Source organism: Atractosteus spatula, chromosome 2 (assembly GCF_055471065.1).
Source record: "Atractosteus spatula isolate fAtrSpa1 chromosome 2, fAtrSpa1.hap1, whole genome shotgun sequence".
Classification (NCBI taxonomy): domain Eukaryota; kingdom Metazoa; phylum Chordata; class Actinopteri; order Semionotiformes; family Lepisosteidae; genus Atractosteus; species Atractosteus spatula.
In genome coordinates, this window is record NC_142707.1 from 16,120,219 (window position 1) to 16,147,103 (window position 26,885).

The 26,885-nt window shown below is 34.5% G+C and overlaps 1 protein-coding gene across 1 annotated transcript in view; it reads right to left on the reverse strand.

Moving 5' to 3' along the window:
• Positions 1–1,255: 1,255 nt before the first annotated feature.
• The window catches only part of spata17 (spermatogenesis associated 17), a 71,895-nt gene continuing 46,265 nt past the window's right edge, over positions 1,256–26,885 (reverse strand). The window contains exons 9-10 of the mRNA XM_088908671.1: positions 18,883–19,006; positions 1,256–1,413 (exon numbers count right to left, since the gene is read on the reverse strand). Coding sequence (XP_088764797.1) covers positions 1,333–1,413; positions 18,883–19,006 — 205 coding nt within the window. The 3' untranslated portion in view covers positions 1,256–1,332. The remainder of the gene's footprint in view (positions 1,414–18,882; positions 19,007–26,885) is intronic.

Below are 26,885 nucleotides of genomic sequence, written 5' to 3' on the forward strand. Positions count from 1 at the left end.
AGGTAAAACTAAATCAAATTTAATTTGACACTTTCTTTTGAGATCAGTTTCTCAGCTTCAGTTTTTAAATAACCCCCATGTATAATACTATGCTATTGCTATAAATTGTAGCACACAGTGCAGAAGGTGATACTAGACATCCTCAATGGAATTTGGCAAAGGTTCTCCTTCAGTTTCATTTTTATCTTGTCTTAGGGCCTACTATGCACACAGTATGTGTCATTCCCATGAAGGCTTACTTAATGATGTAACTTCAATTAGACTAGTGGTTCAGGTGGGTAGCTGTGTCAGCATGCGTAATCTGCAAAGGAACAAGTAATAGGTTTATTCCATGCTGAAAAGAGAAGAGAGAAAACACAATGTTTCAGCTGTGGAGCCTTCTTCAGGTGTGAGATGGCCTGAAGAAGACTCACACCTGAAGAAGGCTCCACAGCCGAAACATTGTGTTTTCTCTCTTCTCTTTTCAGCATAGAATAAACCCATTACTTGTTCCTGCTCAATAAGACTAGTCCAAGGTAATAATTTGTAAAATTGTTTGGTTTCCTGGATCTCTGGCCATTGTAAATGCCTCAATTAACAAAATAAGATAAAGGGACAGTTTGTGCAAATACTATCCAGGCTGTTTACCTATGGTATGTTTACCTACAGGACAGAATACTTTTCATGGGAAACTTCAGGATTTGGAAAACCTACTGACTTGCAATATCAAATATACTTATTTCATTTTTGCTTTTTCATTTTTCTGTCTGTTTTTGGTGATCGATTTACATAATTTGGGTTTTAGAAACCCACCCATGCTTCAGGCATTCGTCAGAAAACAAAAGTAACTATAGGAGGTAAGATTCCCTAATGGTGAAAAAGTGCATTAACTGGGTGGCTCAGGGAAGATTCCTTTAACAACTTTTCTTCTTCACCAGGAATAAGTGTAATATTTCCTCATGTAAGTAAATTTTGTGCAAATTTTAAGAATTGTGTATAAAGAAAAGAAGTTGTTTTAATTTTGACATTAGCTTCTTCCATCTCTTTCAAACTTAGAGAGAAAAACTGATATTATGAAGGATGAAGTACCCTAAAAGGGTAAATGTATATTTTTTACCCAGACATTTTCCAAAAATAGTAAATAATTTCAATAAAATATACCAAAGATTTTTATTTCTTATTTAAAGATGTATTCATTTATAATAGTGTATGTATATATTAAAAAGTTAGTACCTTGTAGACAAGTGTGGATGACAAAGAAAAAATAAACATACTGGATTTTGATTCTGTTGGATTTTATTTATCATAGCATTTCATAACACATAAAGTGCTACAATTAATTGGAGGTGTTTCTCACACAATTTTTCCAGCATTGGAGTACATTCTCCCAAATTTGTCGAAGACGTGGACTGTTGTAAAGACTGTTTTGAATGGCTGAAATGACAGAAAAAAAGAAAACTAAGTTTAATACTTTAATAAGCATAGAATGCAATGTTGTCATAAAAGGTAAAGAGCTTAGCATTATAAATGTTTACTACAGCTGACCTGCTGAACAATTCTGAGTGTATTTGCCATGCTTATGGCATTTATTTTGTTTTTCCACGGTTCTGCACCATATGGATCAACAATGTGTTACCATACTGTACCAATTTAGGGTTTACCATGCTTTTACCATGATTTCACTGTGCACTTGACTTTGCTTTTACTACCATAAGCAATGCTACATTTTTCATAAGGGTGAACAAGATTCATACTCTGTGTAACACTTAATTGAAAACATAAAAACTCAGTGGTGATTCATATGCATTAAACCAAAACAAATGAACAAAACAATAAAATTGAAGGCCTTAGCAAAATGTAGGCAGTTATACAAGTAGCTTTGTTTAAAACACAATTACTTTTGTTAAAATGAAAATTGGACACTCAATCAGACTAGAAACTGCAAACAATTGAACCTGACTATGATTAATAGCTTTCTCTCATGATTTAAGTCCACTAAAGAGCTGATAGCAAAAAAAAGAAAAAACAACATTTTTGAATAACATGTCCAGACATTAAATTTTATATGTTAATAATACAGATTTGTGCAATTATTCTTTTTTTACCTGAATTGAAAACAATAAAATAGATACATATAAAAAAGTAATTATATTTTGTCAGTTATTAAATCATGGTATCATTCACTGTGATTCTTAAGCAATTGTTTTAAATGTTCCAATTAAATGTAAATTTACAATTAGATGGACATAGCACTAGCACAGTAATTTAGCAGGTATGGGCCTCAATTTTGTTTTAAATTTGACCAGGAATTTACTGTGGCTATTAAAAGTATTCACACCCTTGGACTATTTCTCATTTTATTGTGTTACTTTATGGAATCATAATGTATTTAACTGGGATTTTTTGCCAAAATAGAAATCTGTTTAAGTGAAAACGGAAATCTTCAGCTCCTGCAAAATTAAATTATAAATAGCAAACAGAAAACAACTGATTGCATTCTGTAAATATTCACTGCCTTTTGCTATGAAACACCTTAAGAAGCTCTGGTGCAACCAATTATCTTTAGAAGTCACGGAATGGCATCCTAATGTGTGCAATTAAGTTGATAAATACAGCTCTCAACAAAACTGCATCATGAAGACAAAGGAAAATTCAAAGCAAATCCAAGATAGGGTTATTGAAAAGTACCAATCAGAGAAAGGGTATGAGAAAATTTCCTCGGCATTGAATATGCCCAAAGCACAATAAACACCTGGGCAATACACCTGGACATCAACACCTCTCTATGCAGGTGGATTATGGATTTCCTGACTGGCAGACCACAGACTGTGAGGGTAAATGGAAAACTTTCTTCCACGCTGACCATCAATATACTGCAGGTGCCCCTCAGAGCTGTGTTCTTAACCCCTAGCTGTTGTCCTTGTTTACCTACAATTGTGTGGCCAGAAACAGCTCCAAATCCACCTATAAATATGCTGATGACACTACCATCATCATCTTCAACTGTCCTTACCACCTTTTACATGGGGGAATATTGAGAATGTAATGTACAGTATTACAGTGTGGTTTGGCAGCAGCTCGTTGTCTGATTGGAAGGTGGTACAGGGGGTGATCAGGTCAGCCCAGTCCATGATTGGAGTACAGCTCCTCTCTATTTCAGACATTTTTACAACTTGCTGTGTCAGAAAGGCTGGACGTATCGCTAAGGATACCAGTCATCCTGGTTTCTCGCTTTTCTCTTCCCATTTCGCTCTGGTATGCGTTATAGGAGCATAAAGGCACAAACCCCCAGATTCAGAGACATTTCTTCCCACAAGCTGTCAGATTACTGAACTCTACCTCTACCACTGGCTCTCTTAGATGTTTTTTTTTTAAGATGTATAGTATGTTATTTAACTTGTTGTTGGTGCTGCCACTGTTCTGTGTTTATATTTTCCTTACTGTCTTTGTATTGGAGCATACATGCAAATAAGCATTTCACTGCACTTGTGCATATGACAATAAACTGAACTGAAAGTCCAGTATAAAGTAATCTGTGCAGAACAGTGCATCCTCAAAAACTGAGTATCTGGGCAAGAAGGAGACCAGTCAAGGAAGTCACCACTATGACAACTCTAAAGGAATTCCAGTCTTCCATGGCTGAGATTGGAGAAACTGTGCGTACAACAGCAATTGCACGGGTGCTTCACAAACCTTCACAAACAAACAAAAGACATTGACACTCACTACAGTTTGCCAGAAGGCATGTGGGAGACTCTGAGACCAAGTGGAAATAGATTTTATAATCTGATGAGACAAAAACTGATCTTTTTGGCCTCAATGCTAAGCACTATATTTGGGGCAAGTGTAACAATGCACTGTATCCTGAGAACACCATCCCTTGCTGTAATGCATGGTGGTGCCTGTATCATGCTAGATGGGTATGCTTCACTGCATTATGGCCTGGAAGACATGTGAAGAAGGAAGGCAAAATCGATGCAGCAAAGTCCAGAGAAATCCTGAAATATAACCTGCTGCAGGACATTCATCTTCCAGCAAGATGCTCTAGTCCTTTGCTCCTCTCCACCAGCTGTAAGCAGAACTGACCCTATTATCATCACCCACTATTAGATCTTATTACCTAATAAACATAAACTTTTCAGCCAAATGAGTCAAGACAATAAAGCAATCTAATTCAAATTACACCTCTACTCCATACTAATTAGGGTATGGAACTAAATAAAACATCATAAACAATTCAATATCATTATCAGATAGCTTTAAGATGCAGTAAATATATTACAATCCAATGTGATCGGTTGTGACTAATTTTGCATTGCCTTTATATGTTACACCGACATTTGAAATTCAAGGGGAATACCTTGATCGAATCCCCAAATCCATCTCCATTGAGAGAAACTGTTGAATAAACAAGGAACTTCGCGGTAGCCTACTTGATCAAAAGCAGGGTTTGAATCACACTGTGAATCTTGACAGCAAAATTGTATAAAGCGGACCTAGAACCTAGAAAGAATGGTACTGTATCTTTTTGTCGCAAACCTAAATGTACCAAATAATTTTAATATTTAAATTAATATGAATATTGATTATTAAAATATTTGGCTGATTTAATGATCTTGATGTATCATTAAATTGTTTAAATCTTTAAACAAGTGAAACATCACTTCATTACAACTGTCAAACACAAACATTCCATCTTACATCAAAGCCCTATAAACAAAAACTGCTATTTAACACTTATAATAAATCAAATAATATATGGTAGTGTTTACAATTAAGGTATTGTTTTTTAGAGAGTTCTGCCCTCCAATCATTTAGCTCTTTGCAGCTCATGTATTTTTCTTTTGAAGAGATTTTTTGTAGATTTGATTGTCTTTCAATGGTTTATCACAGAGGACTGGACAGTCAAGGTCAAAATTTACCCACACAAACCAAATAGCCTTCATTGTAGAAATGCTGAGATGTGACTTTATAGAATGTTTTTATGATTTGAAAAAATCATCCAGCAGTGGTTTTCATGCTAGATAGATACAATATCTCTACTTTGCCATATTTTAGTATTCTATTGCTTATTTGTCAGTTTCCTGAAAAACATTGTGCCATCTTTCAGAAACCAATTAATTGTTTTACATTTGTCCTGATGATTCTCTTCTAAATATGGGTGTGAATCCTTGTTTGGCAAGTGGCACAGCTACTTTATATGTTACTCCACTCTGGCTCAATCCTCAACAGGGCTCAGTCAAGCTTTTTTGTGCACTCAAAGGCCAATTACTATTGATCCAGATAGAATTCCCCTTCACCAACTTCCATGTCCTTAATAAAAGACTCCAAGAGTAACGTTGTGCCAGTCATGAAAAACCTTTCCCTCTCTGAGCCTCTCTGTTATGGAAGATTAATTGTTATCAATTGTCAGAATATTTCAGTGCAATTAGAAAACACAACTTCCTGCATAATCTTCATACAAAATAATAAGCTTTGCTGCTTGTTAATTCTGTCTCAATAGAATGTCATGATAATCACACATGAAATGAAAGTGTCCGTATTACTACAGTATTACAGGAAGCAGAGGCCTATACAGAACCCTTCCAATAATATTCATTATTCTATTACATGTGATTAATTGGCCACCATGAAGATACTCCCTTTCAGTGCTACTAGAGCACAATACCATGTAATGTTAGTAAATAATGCTCATTCTAAACATATTGAAATTCAGAATATTTCTGTCAATCCTTGTATGTTACAGGTTACAGTGTAGTTTTTGAATTATGTTTTCTAAATAATGATTGCCACAGTGTCCCTATATATAATTTGCATAATGAGGAATGTGACAATATTCTCTTTTGTTAATTCAAATGGTACTTTGTATTATGTATTATATATTATGGCATATATATTGAAAGGTATTAATATATTAGGCAATATTGTTCATAAAGTAATTATTGCATTTAAAACAAAAAAAATATATTGTTTAAATGCATTTTTTAATGCAAGGCTAATAGGCTTCTATACTTCTGGCCTTCCTCTATGTGTTGGCTTATTGTAGGTAAGTTAGATTAGCTGAAGCTTCCAAACACAAACAAACATATCTACAGCTACAGTATATACACTCTCAAATACTAATACTATACATATCAAATACTACTAATGAACAGATAACTGACTTTGACTTTGGAAAACCTTCTGAAAACAGATTATACAGAACCAGATATCACTTTATGTACAAAATAAACTATTTACAAAATAAATTATTTTGTCTGTTATTTTGGGGTTTTCAGATCCCAGAAACTAAGCAAGTTTGGGTCTGGTTAGCAGGGAGAATGGAGACCTGTAAGTAGAATCAAGTGGTGCTGAAAGTGGTGTTGGTGGACCTGCAGATGGTATGCTTCCCTCTAAATCCAAAGTTTCAAATCAATGTCTCTGTATGGTGACACTGTTCTGCAAGAGGTGCTGTTATTTGAATGAAATATTAAATCAAGGTCCTGATTCCATGGCACTGTTTGGTAAGTGTGAAGAGGTACAGTATTAACCCAATATCTTGGCTAAATTCTAATGTAAGTCCCCTCCTACTGAGCATTTTGGGATTCTTTAAGATGAAATGTTCCATGCAAAAGCAAGCATTACTATTACTATTTGAAAATAAAACTCAAGATGGTAAAAACAATTCTTATAATTGGTGTAAGTTGTTCATTAGAAGAAACTGTCAACTCATCTTTAGGTATAAGGTATTGAAGACTGAAGCCAAATTCTTTACTAACTGGTTTAGACCAGTCATTTCATCCAAACAACGTCTGCGCCTGATACAAGACACTTCACAAAGTGAACCTGTTTTAAACTTGATAATTTAATTAAAAAATTTTAATGTTAAAATCTGAAGAAGTCTAAGGATAAAACAGATAGGTCACAGTAAGTTTAAGCAAATACGAAACAAAAAATACTACAAAAAAATATACTTTGCATATCTAGGTGAATAGGTCTTTAAAACTGTTGTACAATTTATTTGGCTGATTATCCTAACAAAGTCAATGTTGACAGCTTATTCTATGTTATATTTTGACAGTGTCACTAGTGTATCCTGTTTGCAGCTTTTTTATACTGTACTGTAACAACAAAAGCAGAACAAATACATTTTTCTGGAAAATATGACACAAAACTCTTGCTTTGAACAGCTGATCTTTGAAAATGCCTAGCAGACTATCAGACCTGAAATCTGATTGGGATATGTAATACCACTGAGACCAGAATGCTTTCGGAACTGCTTATTGGTTTTGTTCTCAAGACCTTTTTTCCTATCCACAACATAGCCACAACTCTAACCTTTGATAGTTTCATTGGAGATGTAGCTGGTGGAACTGACTGGGCCTCTTAATCATAGCTGTAGTACATTTTTACAAGGCCCAGTCAGCCTGTTAATGATGAATGCATGAGGCACAACAGTAATCGTGACCTCCTTTTTGCACTGCTGCAAAAAAATCTAGATATTTTTAGTTGGACTGGATTCAGGTTTTATAACTGGCCTAGTTGCCATAGAAACCAAGGGCCTTGTGGCACTCCCTAGGTGTGGGCAGTAATATTATGACCACCCGGGAGAATGATTTTGTCTAAAATGTATAACCTTTACAAGGCTGGTAATTATATGTCAAGACCATACAGCTTGTTGATGATGTTGCCAGGAACAAAGTAGAATCAGAAGTTAAGTAAGCATGGAAAGAGTTTTTTTCAAGACAAAAAAAAATGTAGTTAAGGAAGGACAAACTAATGTCATAGACTGGGGCATAACGATCTTCTGCTCCTAGGCCTGAATGCTATCCCTCTGTCAGTCAGTGTCCAGAACTCTGACAATCATAGTTCTGCAGATGCCCTGTGAGGGGGTTTGCCCGTCCTTGTAATCACTGCTCTTTCCTTACATTGAAATGGCACAAAATAAAAAAAAACATGCCGTGCAAATTTGAAAATAAACCGTACTTGCATCTTCAGACAGTACTAACATTCTGAATCCATATGATGGATTTTGAGAGATTTTTAGTTCTTGTTTTACTCAAATTTGAAATTATACATTTGTGTACATTGATATATTTCCTAAATACTGTACATGTAAAAAACCAAGACAGAAAAATGTAATTGGAACAGTATTAATAACACGAGAAAGGTTTTAAATGAGGAGGAGGCCATTCAGTCCATCTGGCCAATTTTGTTAGTAGCTAATTTATCCAAAGATCTTATTGGGCCATTCCTTGAAAGAAAACAATAATACTTTAACAGTATGGCTAGGTAGCATGCAAGCATGCAAGTAGCATGCAAGTTATTACTATCAGGGAAGTTTGTATATTAATAAAAAGAATAGTGCATAAAATCAAGGCTGTTACATAACAAATATGAGCTTCTAATGATCTGGATGCTTATAAAAGTCTTCACTCTTATGGGAAAAAGCACCATCCTATTTAATCACACAGACAGATTCAATTAGGTCTATATGAATTGACTGAATATATACTGGAAATATATTTATGGAAATATATAGGGGAATCTTATGTAACTCCCCCGGCTGAGAGCTGAGGAAATGACAGACCAGCCATAAGGTCCAGGCTCACAAGATCCTCCTCGTTTAGAAGGAATAAACTGCTGGAAGAGAAAATGGGGGAGGGGTTGGGGGGAGGTGAGATATTTACACACAAAAGAGCAGAAGTGGTATGATTAAAATCCAACCTCCACACGAACTTTTGTTAACAAACTCGGTATGGGAAAAAGTGATAACATAAATGAAAATGAAAAACTTTGTGGTTACATAAAACAGACTCTGATTTGTTTATATAAACATATAATTGACATTTAATAATTATTTAATTAATGTATTATTAAGAAGACTCATTCAAAGTAACTTGAACTGTTCAACCCAATTGTCTGAATAAGTGTTGTGAGTATATATGGAACAAAAACAAATTTAAACGCAGGATGTGTGACAAGCTCCATGTTTGAAATTTGACAGACGTACATGTAAGCAGAATGCTTTTGCAATAAGAAATATAACTGCTTTTCTCAATGAAATAGGATATTTAATCCTGCAATTTGTCAGTTTCCGATGATTCAGTAAAAAAAAAGAAAAAAGAAGATTGATTTATTTGCTTCTGTGTTCTTTAGGATGAAGTTTTTTCACAACTGAAACCAATTAGTGGGGCCGGCACTTGTAGTACAGAATGTAGGTCAGCATCAAGTAATAAAAAAGTATTGACTTTTCTCTGACTGTAAGCAGCATGAAAGGGGTGCCGCGGCCTTGTCGTACATGAAAAGAGCTCCATTAATTTCACTTATTTCGAGAAGGGCCTTGTCGAGTCCTAATGCTTCCAATGCACTTTTTGCGTTGAGGCACCCTGACACGAACCCTGGCCCCAGCAAAATGAGTTTACATTATTTTAGCAACTGAAAGAAGTTGGCACTGTAATTTTGAATTCCCCTAGCCACATCCAGATGCCTTTAAGGACTTCTCCCTGTGAAAGAAGAGAAGACCTTTTTTATGTGGCTAATCCACTATAACAGCACCATTTCTGGGTTTTTTTAGTTGATGACAAACCAATTTAGTTGTGTGTCCTCACAATAAAAAAATTGCAAGTATAAGAAAAAAAAGCAACACAGTTGAAACTCATATTCTGTAATAAACCCCGAAAAAATCCATTGTTCTCTTTGTGCAATTTTACATACAGTACATGTACAGTACAAGGACAACAGTGAATTGTATTCTTGTAAGAAGAATCGTATACCTGAATAGTAGAACAAATATTTATCAGAGTGCAACAGGAAATCCCACCTGTCATATTTTTAAGTTAAGATTTGAAAGGCATTTTTTATTTTTCGCTTACTCAGGTAATTTATCACAGTGAAAAATTTAACCATGATTTTGGAGTGGAACTATTACAACAGACCAGTCATAAGAAATATAAAGCCATGCATCCAGCTCCCTTTTCTTTTATGACCACACCCATTCCACACATTATATCATTTTCACAACCCTTTTTTAATTAATTTAGTTATATTAAGATGAGGTACTGTATCATACTGTGTATATAGAGCAGCAAAAGAAAGTTATAACTGTATCAAATTCATGAAGTTGTTATCAAGAAAAAGACTAAATATTTTCATTTTTTTATCCAATTCTCAGGCCTGCTCCTGGACTGCCCTTGTGTCTTTTGTTTTTTCTTGGTCATTCCAACTCAGCTCGGGCTCTTAAATAGTATTTTAAAATCAGTTTGAATTCTCTTGTCTTATAAAATCAGTTTTAATTTTTCAATGGTAGAAAGAGGTTAGAAGTTAGCATGAAGTTTGGTCCAGATTCAGCTTTCCTCTTAAGTTTGTTTATGTTTTCAATGAATGGGTTGAATTTAACCAATGCGCTCAAGAAGAAAAAAAAATAAATTAAAAGAATGTTTTATTCTGACTTAAGATGCATATATTTTCTTGACAAGCAGTAAGGGTTTTTAAAAAGTTTTAAATCTGAAACAAAGATCTGTTGACTGTATTTCTTGGAAACATATTTTTACCCTACCACAGTCTGACACTAGAGAACTGAAATTACACAAACGAATTGTTAAAAATATTAATACCAATACTAATTCTAATAAATCTGAAGGGGTGAATGGCTTATTCATTGCACTTTGGCTCACTCATTGAGTATTTCTGTGTAAATTGTAAGTTGGGTAAAATATTGGTAAAATATTCAAAGAACTGGAAAAACATTCCCTTCTGATTCTGTCTTGGCCTGATATTTTGTCTTGGAATAAGCAGGCATATTCCTGGGACAAAATGAATCTCCTGCTATAACAATGAGGAAAGGACATGCCAGGAAATCCTGACAAATATGAAGATCAGTACAATCAAGTTAGAAAAATGTTGTTCCTTCACTCAACCATGCCTATATCAGTCATATTGAATTATCACAGAGGACAAATACAGTTCTTTTACATAATACCACAACCTAGGAAGTCTATCATGAACCATAGCTCACCTGAGAATATTACTGTATGTGTCATTGCAAGAATATGGTCAATCAATTAGAATGTTAAAATCAGTATAGAATCAAGTACTTCTTACATACATTGAGAACCCAGACACTGCAAACATGGTTTGTTAAATTTCATGAACAATTCTGATCTGATAATAATTTCATAGTTACAATTTTTGTGGCTTCCAATGTAAGGCAAGTAATATAATGTTAATGCAACTCGCAGGACATACCTCATATCTCATCCTGAAATACTGTAAATCTCAGTTCTATTTAATAAACATGTAGAAAATACTGTACCTAAGTGCATGCAGTTACAAAGGTATGTTATTACACCTGTGTTATGAACTTAACTTTACTATTACTTTTGATATGACCTGCCAATAATAAAGTCTGCAACAGTTTCTATGAAGTATGAGAGATTTGAGATTTTAGTGTGAGAGATTAATTGGGTAATTTTTGAAGGAGAGTATAATTGTAACGAACAGTTCTTTCCGGACCCTATGCGGACGACACAGTCCGACGGAGTGGGGAAACACTGGGGAAACGTCATGCAGGAATACGGGGCTGAAGACAGGGGGGCGTGTCCAAGGTGCGCTGGTGCACGGGGGAGGTGTGGCCGAGGCGAACAATCCGAGAGAGTAGTCCTTAGGGAATATCCAAAACACAAGGGTAAGTCCAAAACCAGAAGATCCATCAGAAGAAAGAATTAAAACCACGAAGGCCGGGTCGGAACCGGCGGACGGGGAACAGGAACGGGAACAGAGGTTAAAACCTTAACGGGACCAGGCGCTTCCAGGTCCCGGACTCGCACGATATGGAAATCAGATGCAGAGCCCGGATGAGCGTCAGCGCCTGGCTTTTAAGGTGGGCTGGGAATAGGGAACAGGTGCAGAGAATAAAGTCTTAGTGAAAGGGCTGGAGCACCCTTAAGGAGGGGGGACTATAATCGTGACAATAATCAAACAATAAGTTTGCTTTATAATTGTATGACAATCAATTGATTCAATAATCACAAGTCATAGTAATTTAGTTCTATAAATATTGTGGAAATATGATGCACTGCTGATATACCGCAGCTCTATTCAAAGGTAACTAAAGTGTTCCATACAAGAAACAAAATTATTCTCACAGTAGGGTGTTAACAAAAACGTGATTTTCAATGTGTGATCTTCTGAAGCAAAAATGTACAACATAAATTACTATCTAATTTGATTCTGAATCCTATTGAGATTAGACTCTTCAGAAACAAAACAGAATTAAATGTGGTCCCTTTTTATGAAAGCTGATAGAAGGAATTGAAACAAAAATGCACTTAATAAGTAAAATAATTTGATGTCTGCTGAATGCAATAATTTAGGTTAACTAATGTGGATCAGCAATGAGTCCTCTTCATCTAGGAAAGCTTTTTGAAATTCAGTCCAGCAGCAACACAAGCCTGACAGCATCACCTTTTTTGCACATTTTAAATGTTTAAAACAATTTCACACTAAACTTGTTTGAATGTTTAAATTAAATATTTTTTCAGAGCACCCATTTTGCAACTCATGTAAGTAAACCAAACAAAAGTTAATAGTGTTTCTGGAACAATCACCAACTAAATCCAACAGTAAAATGTAAAAACAATTAGAGATGAGATTGATGTGGAATGACCATGTTTGTCTGAATAGTAGCAATCGTTACTATGCACAGACTCAATGCGAAGATTACAGGGAGACAGAGAGGCATTAAAGGGTTAATTTAATTCTACTCTTTGCTGTATCAGCAGGGGTTACTCATTTCATTTGTCAACATAACCATTTTAGCACAAACCATAATATGTATTTGCAGCTTTAAATTGAGTTTTCAATTGATTCTTCCTTATTATTTGTCTATTATGCATGTCCCAGAAATCATTGGATTACATTTGAAGAGCCAAGGAAAGCTCCAGTTTTTTATATTGATTAAATCTTTCCTTTTGATTGGTTGTATTTATATAAATTACATATAAAACTAAATTCAGGACATTGTCTCTTTGTTGGAGGTGTAATGTTGCCTAAGTTCTGATAGAACTTCAATTTCTTCATAGTAACTGAAAATTGAATAAATATAATTGATATTTTGACATATATATGTGTGACAATTTTTAGACTTTCCTTATGTTAAATAATGTGTAACAGGAATCAGACCCTGATCTAAATGTTTATATTGTTCCTTTATTTCTTATACATTATTTGGCAATATTACATCTTTTTAGCATTACTGAATTGGAACCTCTTTTATGAAAGTGCTTGTTAATATCTGGAGCAGTTCTCCAATAGCATGACATCATCTTGTGCTGTCACTACAGTACGTCACATTTTTTCCAGTTCCAATTTATCCTGAATGTAGATTACTTTAAGGAGTGAAAGGATTTCCAAACTGTGTGATCAAGTAGGGTCAGATACAAAACCTACTGTAACTGGCACCTTACAGTACCAATTCAATGTCTTTTGGTGTCCTACTGTCAAAAATGTGATTTCATAATGATACTGTTTACATAAGGGTAATGTCCACATCAGGATTAGTGAGGTACAAAATCCAATAAGAAGCTCATTTCACAGAACAATTTGTTTGTTGAACAGTTTGATAATTCATATTAAGTTTCATATTAGCACTTACCATTACTTCTTCAAATAGATATACTGTAAATTGTTGAAGTAATTGCTGAGATGGAAAATTGGGTATATGACTTACTACCTCTGTTGATGTTTGGTTCCCACTATCTGGGAACATCCCACTGTTGCTGGATAGGCAACACACCTAAGCTGTACCTTAGATACAGTGATCACAGGTTTTTCTACAAACTCATATGAAGGTCTGATGCATTCAATTCAATAAGTAACACATTTCCACCAAGTTTTGGAAAATACATGTGTAGCATTTTATGCAACTGTTAAGACATTCTTAGACATTTTCACTATTAAAACCACAATCCACTACAAACCTAACAGCTCTCAATCACATCTGCAAAACAACTCAGACCTAATGATTTGCAGAGACTCAATTCCATATTCTCAAGTTGTGAGAAGTAGACTTACTGTATTAACAGCACTGATCAAGATTTTCTGAACAGAAGTGAGGATGACAAATTGTCAAGACAATGTTTGGCTTTTTTAAAAGTTGTGACTTTCCCAAAGATATGTTTTTGACAAAAAAATTCAGAGTGTCAGTCACAGACAGAATGCTTTAGACAGAATTTATTTGTGCTCTTCAACCTAATGTGAAAAATATATACAGTATGTGTGTATGTACAGTGTACATTTTGATCCTGAAGTTGAAAACTGTTAAAAGAGTTAAGGAAAGGGAAGAGTTAATTGATATGAGAAAAAAGAATTAAGTCATCAGAATTGTTTATTAGATGGCCAATGAAATGACAGTGGAATTTTACATCCCAATAAAACAGTTATGGCGAATTACCTTCAGCCTTTGGTCACTAATGTAACACAGTCCAGAGGGCTTTTGAGGTCTAATGAAATTTTACACAGAATACCATTGCATACTTCACAGCTACTGTCATAGTTTATTTTATTTATTTATTGCTCATTATGAATACCATTCACATTTAAATACCCCCATATATCAAACATATCATTTTGATGCATTATCCAGCCTATGATTAACAAGGGTAGGCAGTAACAGAGCATCATTTTAAACTAAATTTTCTAGTTGCCAGTATCCTTGCACCCACAATAATTAAAAAAAAAATAAAAAACAGCCTTAGCTTTGGATGGTAGAAGGAGAAAAAGCAATTACTGAAGCAACATTAAAACATACCAGGCAATAGGCAGAAGTGGTTCTGCATCACTTTTAAAAAAGTGATTGATGAAACTCTAATGTGAGTCGAAGGAAAGGCTTTGCGGCAAGCCGTGGCCACTGCACGCACTTCATTAGCCATCCTAATTAGCCTGGTGTTTCAATTTGTTGGCACTGGTGGTGATAATGCAAACATCAAAACATGGGCCTTCAGTCAGCAGCATGAAGGGGTTGATGAGGGCTCCTCATCAAGTCCGCATTAACTAACAGACTAATTACTGTGGATAGGAGACTACAACGTGATTGTCACTCTGTCTGCCTGCATTACTTTTAAGCATCAGGAGTGTGACATGGCAGGGCTGCCAACCGACCCAGACTTGAATAGAATTCACCTTAGAATGCAAAGCTCCATTTAACCCTGTAACATTTGGAATATGAAAAGGGGAAAAAGTAGGGATTTTTATTACTTTTTTGTTTTTGCTGACATACAATATCTGGATTTTTAGACCTAACACTAATGCAATTACAGTAAAATGTGATAGTACACTGTTTATGACAAAGTGGTAACTAAAGAGATAAGCAAAACCTTTTTGATCTACTGTATATGTAATGAAAATCTGTATGTACATACAGAATATTTTTTATATTATACTATATACAGTATGGACTGTGAAATAATTTCATTTTAAAGTTTATTGTTTTGATGTATATACAGTATGAGGATGCTGTTTATAGTTCCAGTTAAAAACAAATATGCAAATATAAAAGGGTTCAAACAGAAGTAAACCTAGATTCAGAAAATAACTTTTAGATTTCCACATGTGGATCATGACAGAAACTGAAATGGGATGCTTAAATATACATTTTAATTTGGGTCTGTGTTAATTTCACCACTCAGCTATTAAATAGTAAACTCCGAAATATAAACTATTAATATTTTAGAAATGTAGCTCAAAATCACCTTTTCCTTAAAACTACTTAAAACATGTAATATTGCATTTATGTTAAGAAATGTTAATGAAAATATCAAAATTGTAAGGTGTGAATACCCCAAAAAAATAAATGGGCATAAATTAATCATAAATGCACTTGAAAATCACCATATCCATCATTATCTTCTTCTGAGTCAATGCAAAAACTAACGGGCAATGGAGCCTCATTAAAAGGCAGGTTTCTGTACTGTGTCATGGATCTGGAGATCTCATTGTTAAACAAGGAAGGTAGGCTAAAGCAGGACATTCATCAAGCAACAGACAAATGACACTGGATTACTAGTTAGACAGTATAATAAGTACCATCTAATTTCCTCTTTAGAATCAATTTATTTTTCAAAGCTGGGGATCATCATCAAGGGACACTGCTTTCCCACAGAGAAATTAAAGAGTCAAAAAACAGTTTTTCATCAAATATAAAACTAGTTGATGGCACACGTTTACTACATAATTGCTTGCAAGGTTCTGATTAAAACATAAAGAGTGCATAAACTTTTGAAATCTGACATTTTTCCTATTTTATATTAAAAATCACATAAAATAAAAAAACAGCAGGCCTTAAAAATGGTACTATTTTATGTGTTCCTTATGAATGGAATTGAGTCCAGCAAAAAACATATTGTAAAAGTAATTAATGCTATCGTACGAGTCCCAAAAATGAAATCTGTATACAGAGAGTAATATGCACATACCTTGCGTAAGCAATGATATATTCACTGCAGTAGTATAGTACAGTACCATACAATGATGAAATGGTAATGTTATTGCTTCATGTTTGCCAAAACATTAAAATATTTATTGACACACAAGGGCAGCATGCTATATAATCTTTAAATCCTATGAGAACGCATATTAAGTCAAAGTCAGACAGCATAAAAGTGGGAATGGATTTGTATATGCCCAGTTTTTAAAGGCAGTTGAAGGTGTTTGTGGGTCAGTGCATTTATTTAAATCACTGCATAAGTTAGCTTTGGTTGATTTTAATTTTTTTATAGTTTTAGTGTAAATGTTTATATGGTGTGGCATAAAAGTAGTTCCCCCTACTGTGACATATGTGTGAGTTCTGAATTTTAAGAAATGCTTCTGTGGAAAAATATTCAGAGAACCACCGAAAAAAATAATGTTAATCCACTCAAAGAGGAACACTTTGACATGCTGCGTGTTATGCTGCATTAATTACTGCCAGAGAGTTTGCTTTACAGCAGGTTAATGATGCTATGCTTGGTAAGAAAGCTGCATAGAAGACAAAATGAGATTGCAAAAACAACAAAAAAGAAATGAGCTGTGAATTTATGGGAAGAAAAAATGAACTGAAATTGTTATAAAAGAAACTGAAGAACATTAGAAATTGAAATTAAAGAGCATTTGTGAATACAGACATTGTCATCATATTTAGACCTTGAAACCCACAAAGAATAGATGAAAATATATTCAGGTTATTCTTGTTGTTCACTAAAATACATCAAATATAGCATACATCACATCACTTTAACAAAGTCCTGAAGAGCTGTATGGGTCATAGAGACAACATGGACAGAACAGAGAGAATACATGTTTTTAAATTGTATTTTTATTGTGACTAACAAGCAGAGCACCTGCAGAAAATTATCCTAGAGGGTGTAAATCAGCAATAGCAACAAAGTACCACTTTTAGCTGAGCCACTATTTAAAAGAGTAGTTATTCTGTTTACTGATAACTGCCTCTCTCCCGTCTATTCTATATGGAATACAATCATTTTAGATTATATCTTAGACAAGAGCCATCATGATTTTGACAACTTATTTGACTACTTAATACTGTAAATAAGGCCCCATGGGACGTCAACTGCAAGGCATGGTTTTCTCTTCTTTGTGGCTTAGAAAAAATACAATTACCCCTCAAAAGCTGAAACCAACTCCATTGTAAATTTGGCTAGTAATGATTCTCTTTGCACCACATTCACACATCAATTATGATAATCATAACTACGGTCATTAAGCCGAATGTTCATTACTGTCAAGATGCCGGTGACAGCAGCTTCAATCACAGACTGTGATGGGCTCAACGAGTCCACAGTCCCACCCAAGTTTCTGCAGATAGTGTTGTGCCACATTAAATATATGATGGCTTTCCCATCCCACACAATTCCAAAGCCCGCAGACAGTAAAGGTCAACTTTATGTTCTGTGCAATATGCTTAGGCCCTCTAATTTAATCCATTGGGGTGTTCAGAGTATTTTAAGCGGTATGGGTAATAATTAAATGCCAAGTGGCTCTGTAAAACACATCTAGCCAACAAAGCATATGTCTCTTGTCAGCAGCAGGTTTTATTTATTTTTAAAATTTTATTCAACTACATGTATTTCTAGGCAATAGCACTCAATGCAGCAGGGTGCTACCTGCTGCGAGGGGATAATTAAGCACCCTCATCCATGAAAGCCCTTTAGGAAATACAGTCAATTACCTAGCACTGAGTATAGAGTCAATTTTCCATTTTCGCATGTGAAGAATATTAAAAAATATTAAAGATATGAACACTACAAATGCATAGTTCAACACTTTAAAAAATTAAATATTTACTTAATGCCAGTTAAAAACAAAATACGTACTGTTTTTAGATAGCTTTTATGAGACAAATGTTTTATTACATTGAATACAGCAGAAAAGCAACAAAATATAAAATATGTTGAGTGTGATAAAACCTGACACTGGTGTTGGTGAGCGTCTACAGCAGTGATTTCAAAGTCAGTTGCTGGACACTGGAGACAGTGTGTTTTGTTTGTTTTTTTCTTATCATTGTGTTCTAATTTTATTCATTCATGTAATTAATTTTTCCAGTCTGACAATGGTACTACTTAATAAAATTGAAAAATGTAGCATCCCTCAGTTTTCAAAGCATTTTTAAAATACCTCAGTACTGTATTTTGTGTATCAAGAGTATCATTTTAATCATTTAATGTTTGGCCATTTGAGCAAATGATAAGGATTCAGTCTTTGCATAAAGTCCATTTGTATAGGAACAAGTAAACTAGCTGAAAAGAGAAGAAAAGAAACACAGCATTTCAGCTGTGGAGCCTTTTTCGGGTGTGTGCATTTTTATAGTGATGTACTGTATATGATGCCACAAAAAACAAAAAACAAATGCTAAAATAATGTGAGACTTACTTTTTTTTCTTTACGTTTTTCTTCTCTGTGTTTGGTGTCAAAGGTAATTTGTTCAAACCTGGACAAAGTGTTGATCATTTCCTCATATTTCTTGTTCTTATGAGCATTAGCAAAAGGGCGGAATCTAAACGAGAACATAAAACAATGATCATGTAAGTATTAAATGGTAGATAACCTTAAAAAAAAGAAGAAACAACACATAAAGCACACGTGAACCAATCCTTTGGTTTCCTATAGCTTATTGTTCTACAAAATGACACACAGACCTTAGGAAACCATTTCTTGTCCCATTGTTCCAGAAAATCTACTATATATAGTTTGCTAATCCACCAAAAACATTGTACTTACATACATCACTCCTGAAATTTTCTAGTATTTAATTTCCATCTTAAATATCTTGTTACAGTTTGTTTTAAAGCTTGTGGGTTTGATGGATATTTAGATTTAGTAAATGAAGAAATCAGTGTTTGCATTAACTCTCTTAGAGCAAATTAAATCAGAGCTATTCCTACAAACCTTCTCGTCACGTTTTAGGAATCTTTTGCCAACCTGTCAGGATGAGGTAGTATAAGCAATGTTAATATAACTATGTGACCCATGTCATATCTTTAAAATATGTATAGATGTACAATAAAAGCACAACACTTATGTGCAATCTATTCAAATAATTTTAACATAGCCATAAAAAAATCTCAGAAAACTGGAAAAAAATACAGACTAAAAGTCTGGTTTTCTGTAGATTGGTTTTCTGTAAAGTGTCAAAAAAGGTGTGATCACACTGAGTATTAACACAATCTTGGCAGTATTGATGCATAGACCTAATCATGGACTCTTTTTGTGGATCTGCAGCAAGCTATCAAGGGTTGACTGATGCATTTATTTTCTGCTGATGGCATTGGCGAGTTTGTCCCATAGATGTTCAATTGAAAAATGCTACAGCAAATCCTCAACATTTTTTTCTTAACATCATACCGTTTTAATACTAGCACTACTGTATATGGCCTTGCAGTGTCTTTCTGGAAAAGCTGTACTTTTGCATTGAGTTGCAGGAATGATACGAAAAAAAAAACTGTTGGACCAAGGCTTTCCTAAAAGTATAACTGGGTAGCAAATCTGTCCTCAAGCTACACCAGAGCTATACTTGTGACTAAGGGACTTCTACCCCCCACATTGTTAAATTTCTTACGCCATACTGTATCTATTGTCTTGAACACACGGAAGTCAGCATAACACTGGTGAATGATACACTTCTCCACTGCCTCCACTCCTCAGATATTCTCTGACTGCCAGAACATGGCAATTTATTAAATAAGTAACTTTATCCCTGAACAGCAGCCCATTTTCATACAGATGGAAAGATACAGTCATAATACTGATGCAAGGCTTATTTCCTCCTGGAATTTGTGTGTTTGGATGTACAGTATACAACAATCCTAGCCTAGTATGCTGATCCTCTGTATTCTAGGAGGTGACCTGTCCCTGCTTCCTGGTTTATCTTGGCCAATCTGTTGGAGGATGAATAATTATTTGGGCAGATTCTCTCCCAGACAAGCAGTCCTTCAATCATGCCAATAACTACCAACAATTATGGTTTAACTAAAATTGTGTCTTTTTAACTGGTTAATTATTGATTGTTATTCAGTTTATTCTGACAATTCCTACAGTATATAAACACTAAGTACCTAATGTTTTTTTTCTGAAATCACAGAAATTGAGCTCTGTATTTTTAATCCCAAGAAACAATACCACTTAATAAATACCTGTTCACTATTATGTGTATGCTAACTGAGGTTACTGATGTAGAATCTAGACTGATAATGTTGCATTATCATTGTACATCAGTATATCTGTTTTTTATCAATATAAATATATTCATACAGCTTGAACATGACATTTTGCTTTCACAAATTAAATTTGCCATATCACTGCTTCGTCTAGGACTTGCTGCAAATCCTCCTGGATTTCCTTTGCTGCTGTCAGGTTTTCTGATGTAACTGATTTGGGTTTATCTAAAGAACTGGCACTTTTCAAAATATAGTGATACAGGCTACCTACAGTATATAAATTAAAAAGGGCAATAATAAATGCCTTAAATTTAATTGAGTTTACTACTCATAATATCTCAGAAATTTACATGAATTAAACAACTGTTGATATGTAGAACCTTGACTTTTAACAGTATTTAGCAATTAGCTTTTTAGATGGTGCAATTGTAAAAAAAATTAAAGGCACTTCACTTTATATGTGAATATTATAAATATTAAAAAGTATAATAACTAGCTCTTATTTCAATATTAGACCTTATAACTATACATGACTGTGCACTGTATGTGTCACGGATGTCGGAAGGGACGAACCGTGGAATGACAGGAGAGCGAAAGACCCTATGCGTAGCGGCGAGACGGGGGCTTAGCCCAGGCTCAGCTGTTCAGGAAATGCTGTACAGAAACCTATGCCCTCAGGTAGCGGACGTGGGGCGACCTGGTGCTAGGCGGGTTTCAGGACATCCGAACGTCAATGCTGAGCCCCGGCAGAATGAAAGACCCGGAAATATATAGCCCCAGAGAGAGAGAAAACACCGGAAGGACAGCAAGAACCGGAAATGAGAGACAGGACAGAGAAGGAGCACTCTCTGGCTGCAGAGGGCGTGACAGTATGTGCGTAATCTTCCATAGCACTGCTTGCATCTTAAAATATATCTGAGTATTTCAAAATCTTTACATTTGTCGTTTAGTTTTTTTTGTCATATCTGGTTTAGTTTGAGTTTCATGAGCATAACAGTGAAACTCAACTCAGTGATGGTGAATGATCTGACTAAAGGCAAAATATACATGCTAACTGATAAAAGTCCAAGCACAAACCCCCAAGTAACTTCAACTGTAAGTATTTTTAAAACTATCTTAAAGACCTATGAATTTACTATAGGTTTTAATTTATAATTGTTTTACTCTATTTGTTTTCTTTTGTTGGTTTACTGTGCGATTTTAAAAATATTTTATAAAAATAATGCATGCAGTTCAAAGCACAGTGCTTTGAGATTTTTTAATAGAACTATATTTATATTGTAGGAAATAGTGTTTATATACTGAATACAGGAAATATACAATTTATAATAGAAATTCAGAAAGAGGACAAGCCAAAAATCCGGCCAATAATTGGCTCCAGAGTATAAATATGGGTCACTGAATCACTTTTCTCATCTTTTCTCATGTTAACATCCATGCACCAGTCTCAAGATTCTTCAAAATCTTCTGAAACCTTCTGTTTTCAAAATTTAACCGACAAAGCACTCAGTACTCAGACTGTACCATTTTTGTCCTGTGCACTTCCTCTATGCCTATAGAGAGTCAAACAGAGGCTATCTTGGAATCTAAATATTGCTACCAGACTAGCAGTTCTTCCCTACAGACTACAATGAAACCACTTGTTAGTTCAATCAACATATTGTAACTTTCATTTGTTGGTTTAGGATGAAAACTAATCTAAATGAAAGGTGAACAGTAGTTTCAGATTGTCTGGTCCATGAGCTCACTGTTCACTTACACTGAGAGAATAAACAATATCAGTGATCCTAAGACCAGTTCTTAAATTGGTTAAGTATTAACTAGTTAGTGTGACACACCAGACAATGTAGTAATTATTTATAGGCTTCATAACAACACTCTTTATTTTCCAAACAGTTAAGTTTGACGACTATCAGTCATCATAGAATCCACTCTATCCTTCATAAAAATGGAGGAAACAGAAGGAAATGTCATAAGCGATACATATTCTGAATACAGCTTGATGAGTATAGACAATACTTTTTAGATAAAATATTTTTTTTTAATAAAAAAATTATAAAATATATTTTTTAAAGAGAGAGCATGGGGTTTAAAATGGGTTCTTAAGTGAAGTCACACCATGAAATGTCTGATGACAGTTTATTTTTTATTTTGGTCAGTAATAGCCTTATTCTGGCTTAAGTGATGTGCATGCACTGTAACACCAAAAGGAACAGCAGAGAGAAAGGTAATATATTGATAATTATCGATGAAACATTTTATATGTTCAATTCATACTGCCATCACTGTAAGAAATATTTAATTTCTGAAATGGAAAGTAGTACATCACATTTATAATTCTTTAGGATATTTCAAAAATACTTAAGAAAACCCTCTCAATTCAGAAAGTGCCATTTGACAGAAATCATTAGTACTGAGTGCCACCTTTTGCTAAATAAATCTTAATTTCTGCTACAATTTCTCTGGGATGGTGTGGAAGTCCTTTGTAAACTGGGCAATGTTAATAGAATGTTTGTTCAACACATTTCCAATTTCTTCTGATCTTCAGGCAAATATTCTCTTAATGTCCCTTGCCCTTTCTCCTACATTAAGAATTGTGGTAGTCTGTACTGTTTCAGAAGATGGAGACAACTTTTAATTGATGAGACTTTCTTTCTGTGCATGGCTGTTACTGTTTGTAATAATATTTCTTTCAAGTACAGTTGTGAAATGTTCATCTGTTTTACATTTTCCATTCTTATTTTCTTGTTACAAACATACTGTGCAGTAAGAATAGTTGTTTGTTGGGAAAATGTTCAGTGCAAATATCTGTTACTTAGGAAAAATGCCAGATGTTAATTACAGGGAGGTTGATTTTGCAAATTGTACCCAAGACACGCTGCTGAGGGAAGATTTATCCAGCATGGTACAAGAGGTGTCTGTGTGGGCTCCCTCAGTTCCGCTGGGCATTGGCTTGGCTCATCAGAAAACAAACAAACAACCTTGGCACACAAACAGGAAGCACTCTGTAGTAAACCTTTTCACTGCTTTATCATAGCAAAGCTGTTGTATCACCTCTTTTCTAATATTTTGCCATTTCATCTCTAAGCATTTTTAAAAATCCTTTAATTAACAACAGCACATTTCATCTTTTGATTAATTTTGTTTCCGTAAGCATTTTTCCATTCCTTCTAATTAAATATGAAACTTTCGAAACCATTAAGTTAAAAAAAAAGATATTATTGCAACAAAATAAAGTTTCGGACAGAAATACATATACAGTAGTTGTGCTGTACATCTTTAATATGTCTAACAAAAAATAACTTGTTTTTTAAGCTAATTTATTTAGCAGTTTATGTGCAATTTAAACATTGGAGTTCCTACATAATCATCAAAGCAGATGTTAAAGATTGATATGCACTAAAAAAAAATCTAGTATTGAAAGTAGTTTAGTAAACAAAAAACTAAAATCCTGAACCTTAGAAGCACGTTTAAAATCTAATGGACATAAACAGTTGCTCTTGCGAGTAATGATTTTGAGAAATTATTTCTCTTATTCAAGCACATATCCAGGATTACAAAGACTCATAAGTAGTATGATTAGAGTTTTCAGTGTCTTTTGAGAATATCTAGCATATTTAGGTAAAAATGTAAGATACAAAAGGTAACAGAAATCATAAAAAAACATTTACAAATAAAAAAGCACTGCCTCTTTAAAGAACGCCACAATATTGCATAGACATTCCTATTCACTGGAGACAAGTGCCTCTCCTACAAGACAGATTACAGTGCAATCCATGCTAATGTGCACATGGGACGGACATCACTGAAAAAATTAATGTGGCCCCAATGTCCCAGAATACACAATGGTTGTGGTGGTAGCCGGCTGTTTCACTTACTGCTTTCATTGCCTCTGAATTGCATTTTAATAGGGTAGTTTTTATTCATTCAAAGCCATTAAGGCAAGTTTGACTTCTCACCAGGGATCAGTGGCTGAATGGACCAGGCACAGCAATATGAGGCTTTAGCCATAACGAGAAAGACAGTTCAGTTCATCTGCTGACGGATTTCAAAGGATGGCTAATAGGCCCAATTGGCATAAACTTTCACAAAAAATGATTCAAGAACTGTTGGATTGAATTTTCACATGCTGACCAATAGGAAACAAAGATTATAGACAACACTATCCAGTAGGATTTTGGTGCTAAATACAATAACAGTGCATTAGATGTTTTCTGAGCACCATTCTTTACAATTTATTTAAAAAAAACTCTATGAAACATGCACAAAAATCTAAATATAAAGATATAACTGGTAAAAAGTCCTGCAATATCAGTATAAAAGTGAAAACTACATAGATTCTAAGGCTCCACATAAAGGTTTTGAAAACTACATATTCTGTCACATTTAAGTGACATAGCACCAAGTACATAAAAAGAGAACACACAGACACAAATGTGCGTTAAGATGATATAGTTGAAGGAGGATGGTATTTATATAAGGTACACTAAATAGTAAACAGTCTAGACAATTTAACTTTTTTGTGGGTGCCTATTTTAATAAATAATAAAAAGAATCTATTCAATTCTTAAAATCCAGTTTATAATGTCTACAATTAAGGAAAATGGAAAGCAATACATTTTCCATCTTATTTCAATATACTTGTTATTTTCCAATATCTTTAATTGTAGTAAAGACTACTTTATTGATCATATGAAGTAATGAAAATTCAAATTTGAGAACAATAACTACATTGGAATTTTACGTGTTTAGTTTGGTGAAAATATGGACCACACAGTACTAACAGATTATTTTTTATTAGGTTAGGTTACCACCTGCAATTGTTCAAGACATTTACAAAATAGGTATTCAAACTGCAGTAGGAGCAGTGTTAAAGCAGAGCTAACAGGAGGCCAAATGGGAGATGTAATCTCACATTTAGATGGGAACACACTGCCTTAGTTGCTAAACCACACCCTAGTAGTTCACTGCTTTAGCCAGAATGAAGTCTATTTTGAAGGTCCCTATCTTCAAATCACAGTTCCTATCTGATTTAATCAGATGGGTCATATGAGAAACAATTTTCATGCAAAATCATGACCTAGCCAAGAAACTCGTTCCACTTGTTCAGGAGGAATACATGAAGAAGAAAATAATAATTTTAATTCATGTATTAAAACCATTCAGGTGATTAGGCCACTGAGTTAATCCTGTGACTAAAATAATATTTGGATTTTTAACTATTTTTGTATCAAATTCTAGCAAATTGGATACTGAGAGAGGGGCAGAGGCAAAAGTGACCCCAAGAAGAGGTAATTTAAGGAGAAACAAAATATAGGTTAATTCCAGACTGAAAAGCAAAGGAGTAAGTTTAAGTGAATTCAATAAGAGTGCTACACCTTCATTACAGAATAAAGGTGCATTAACTTGTACATTGATTGGTTTATCAGAGGTTTAGTGTACCTAAAGACAGAGTAGGTTGAACAGTATGAAGATCAAAATACAGCAGTGAGTTTTGTAAGTTGCATCATCAAACAATTTTTCAATGGAGTCCTGTAGACAACAGCACTCGCAACAGTATCTTAGTATCTTAGATGTTATAGAATAACATCACATTTATATTGCTGTTGAAAGAAGTGTCTACCTGTCACGCTCATTACACCTAGAGGGCGCTCTACGTTCCATCTGTTCCTAGTTCCCTGTGATTATTCATGTCTTTCTGGTGTGTCTTGTTGTGTAGCCTATTTATTTCCTGCTTCTGGTTTGCTACTCGCTCAGCATTGTTTGTTCAGTTGCCCTGAGACCCGCCTAGCTCCAGGTCACTCCTGTCCTTGGCCTGAGGATATAAGTTTCTATATGGTTTCTCCTGAACAGCTGAGCCCGGGCTAACCCCCGTCTCGCCGCTACGCATAGGGTCTTTATCGCTCTCCTGCCATTCCACGGTTCGTCCTGTCGGACTTTTGTGACACTACCTATAAAATAATGCACAAATATCTTAAATCTATAAATTCAATGTATTATTAATCAATCATCCTTCATTTACAAGGAAAGATTTGTAATAATACAACATTAAGGAATATTTTTAACTGGTATACCACACATTATATTTTCTATTATTATTATGATTACAGGAACAAAGCAATGCTTGACCTTAATCTAAGCACACAGTCAGTATGTTTATCCCAATATATATTAAATACATACTTAATTGGGACAAAATATTACTAACTTATATTGTGC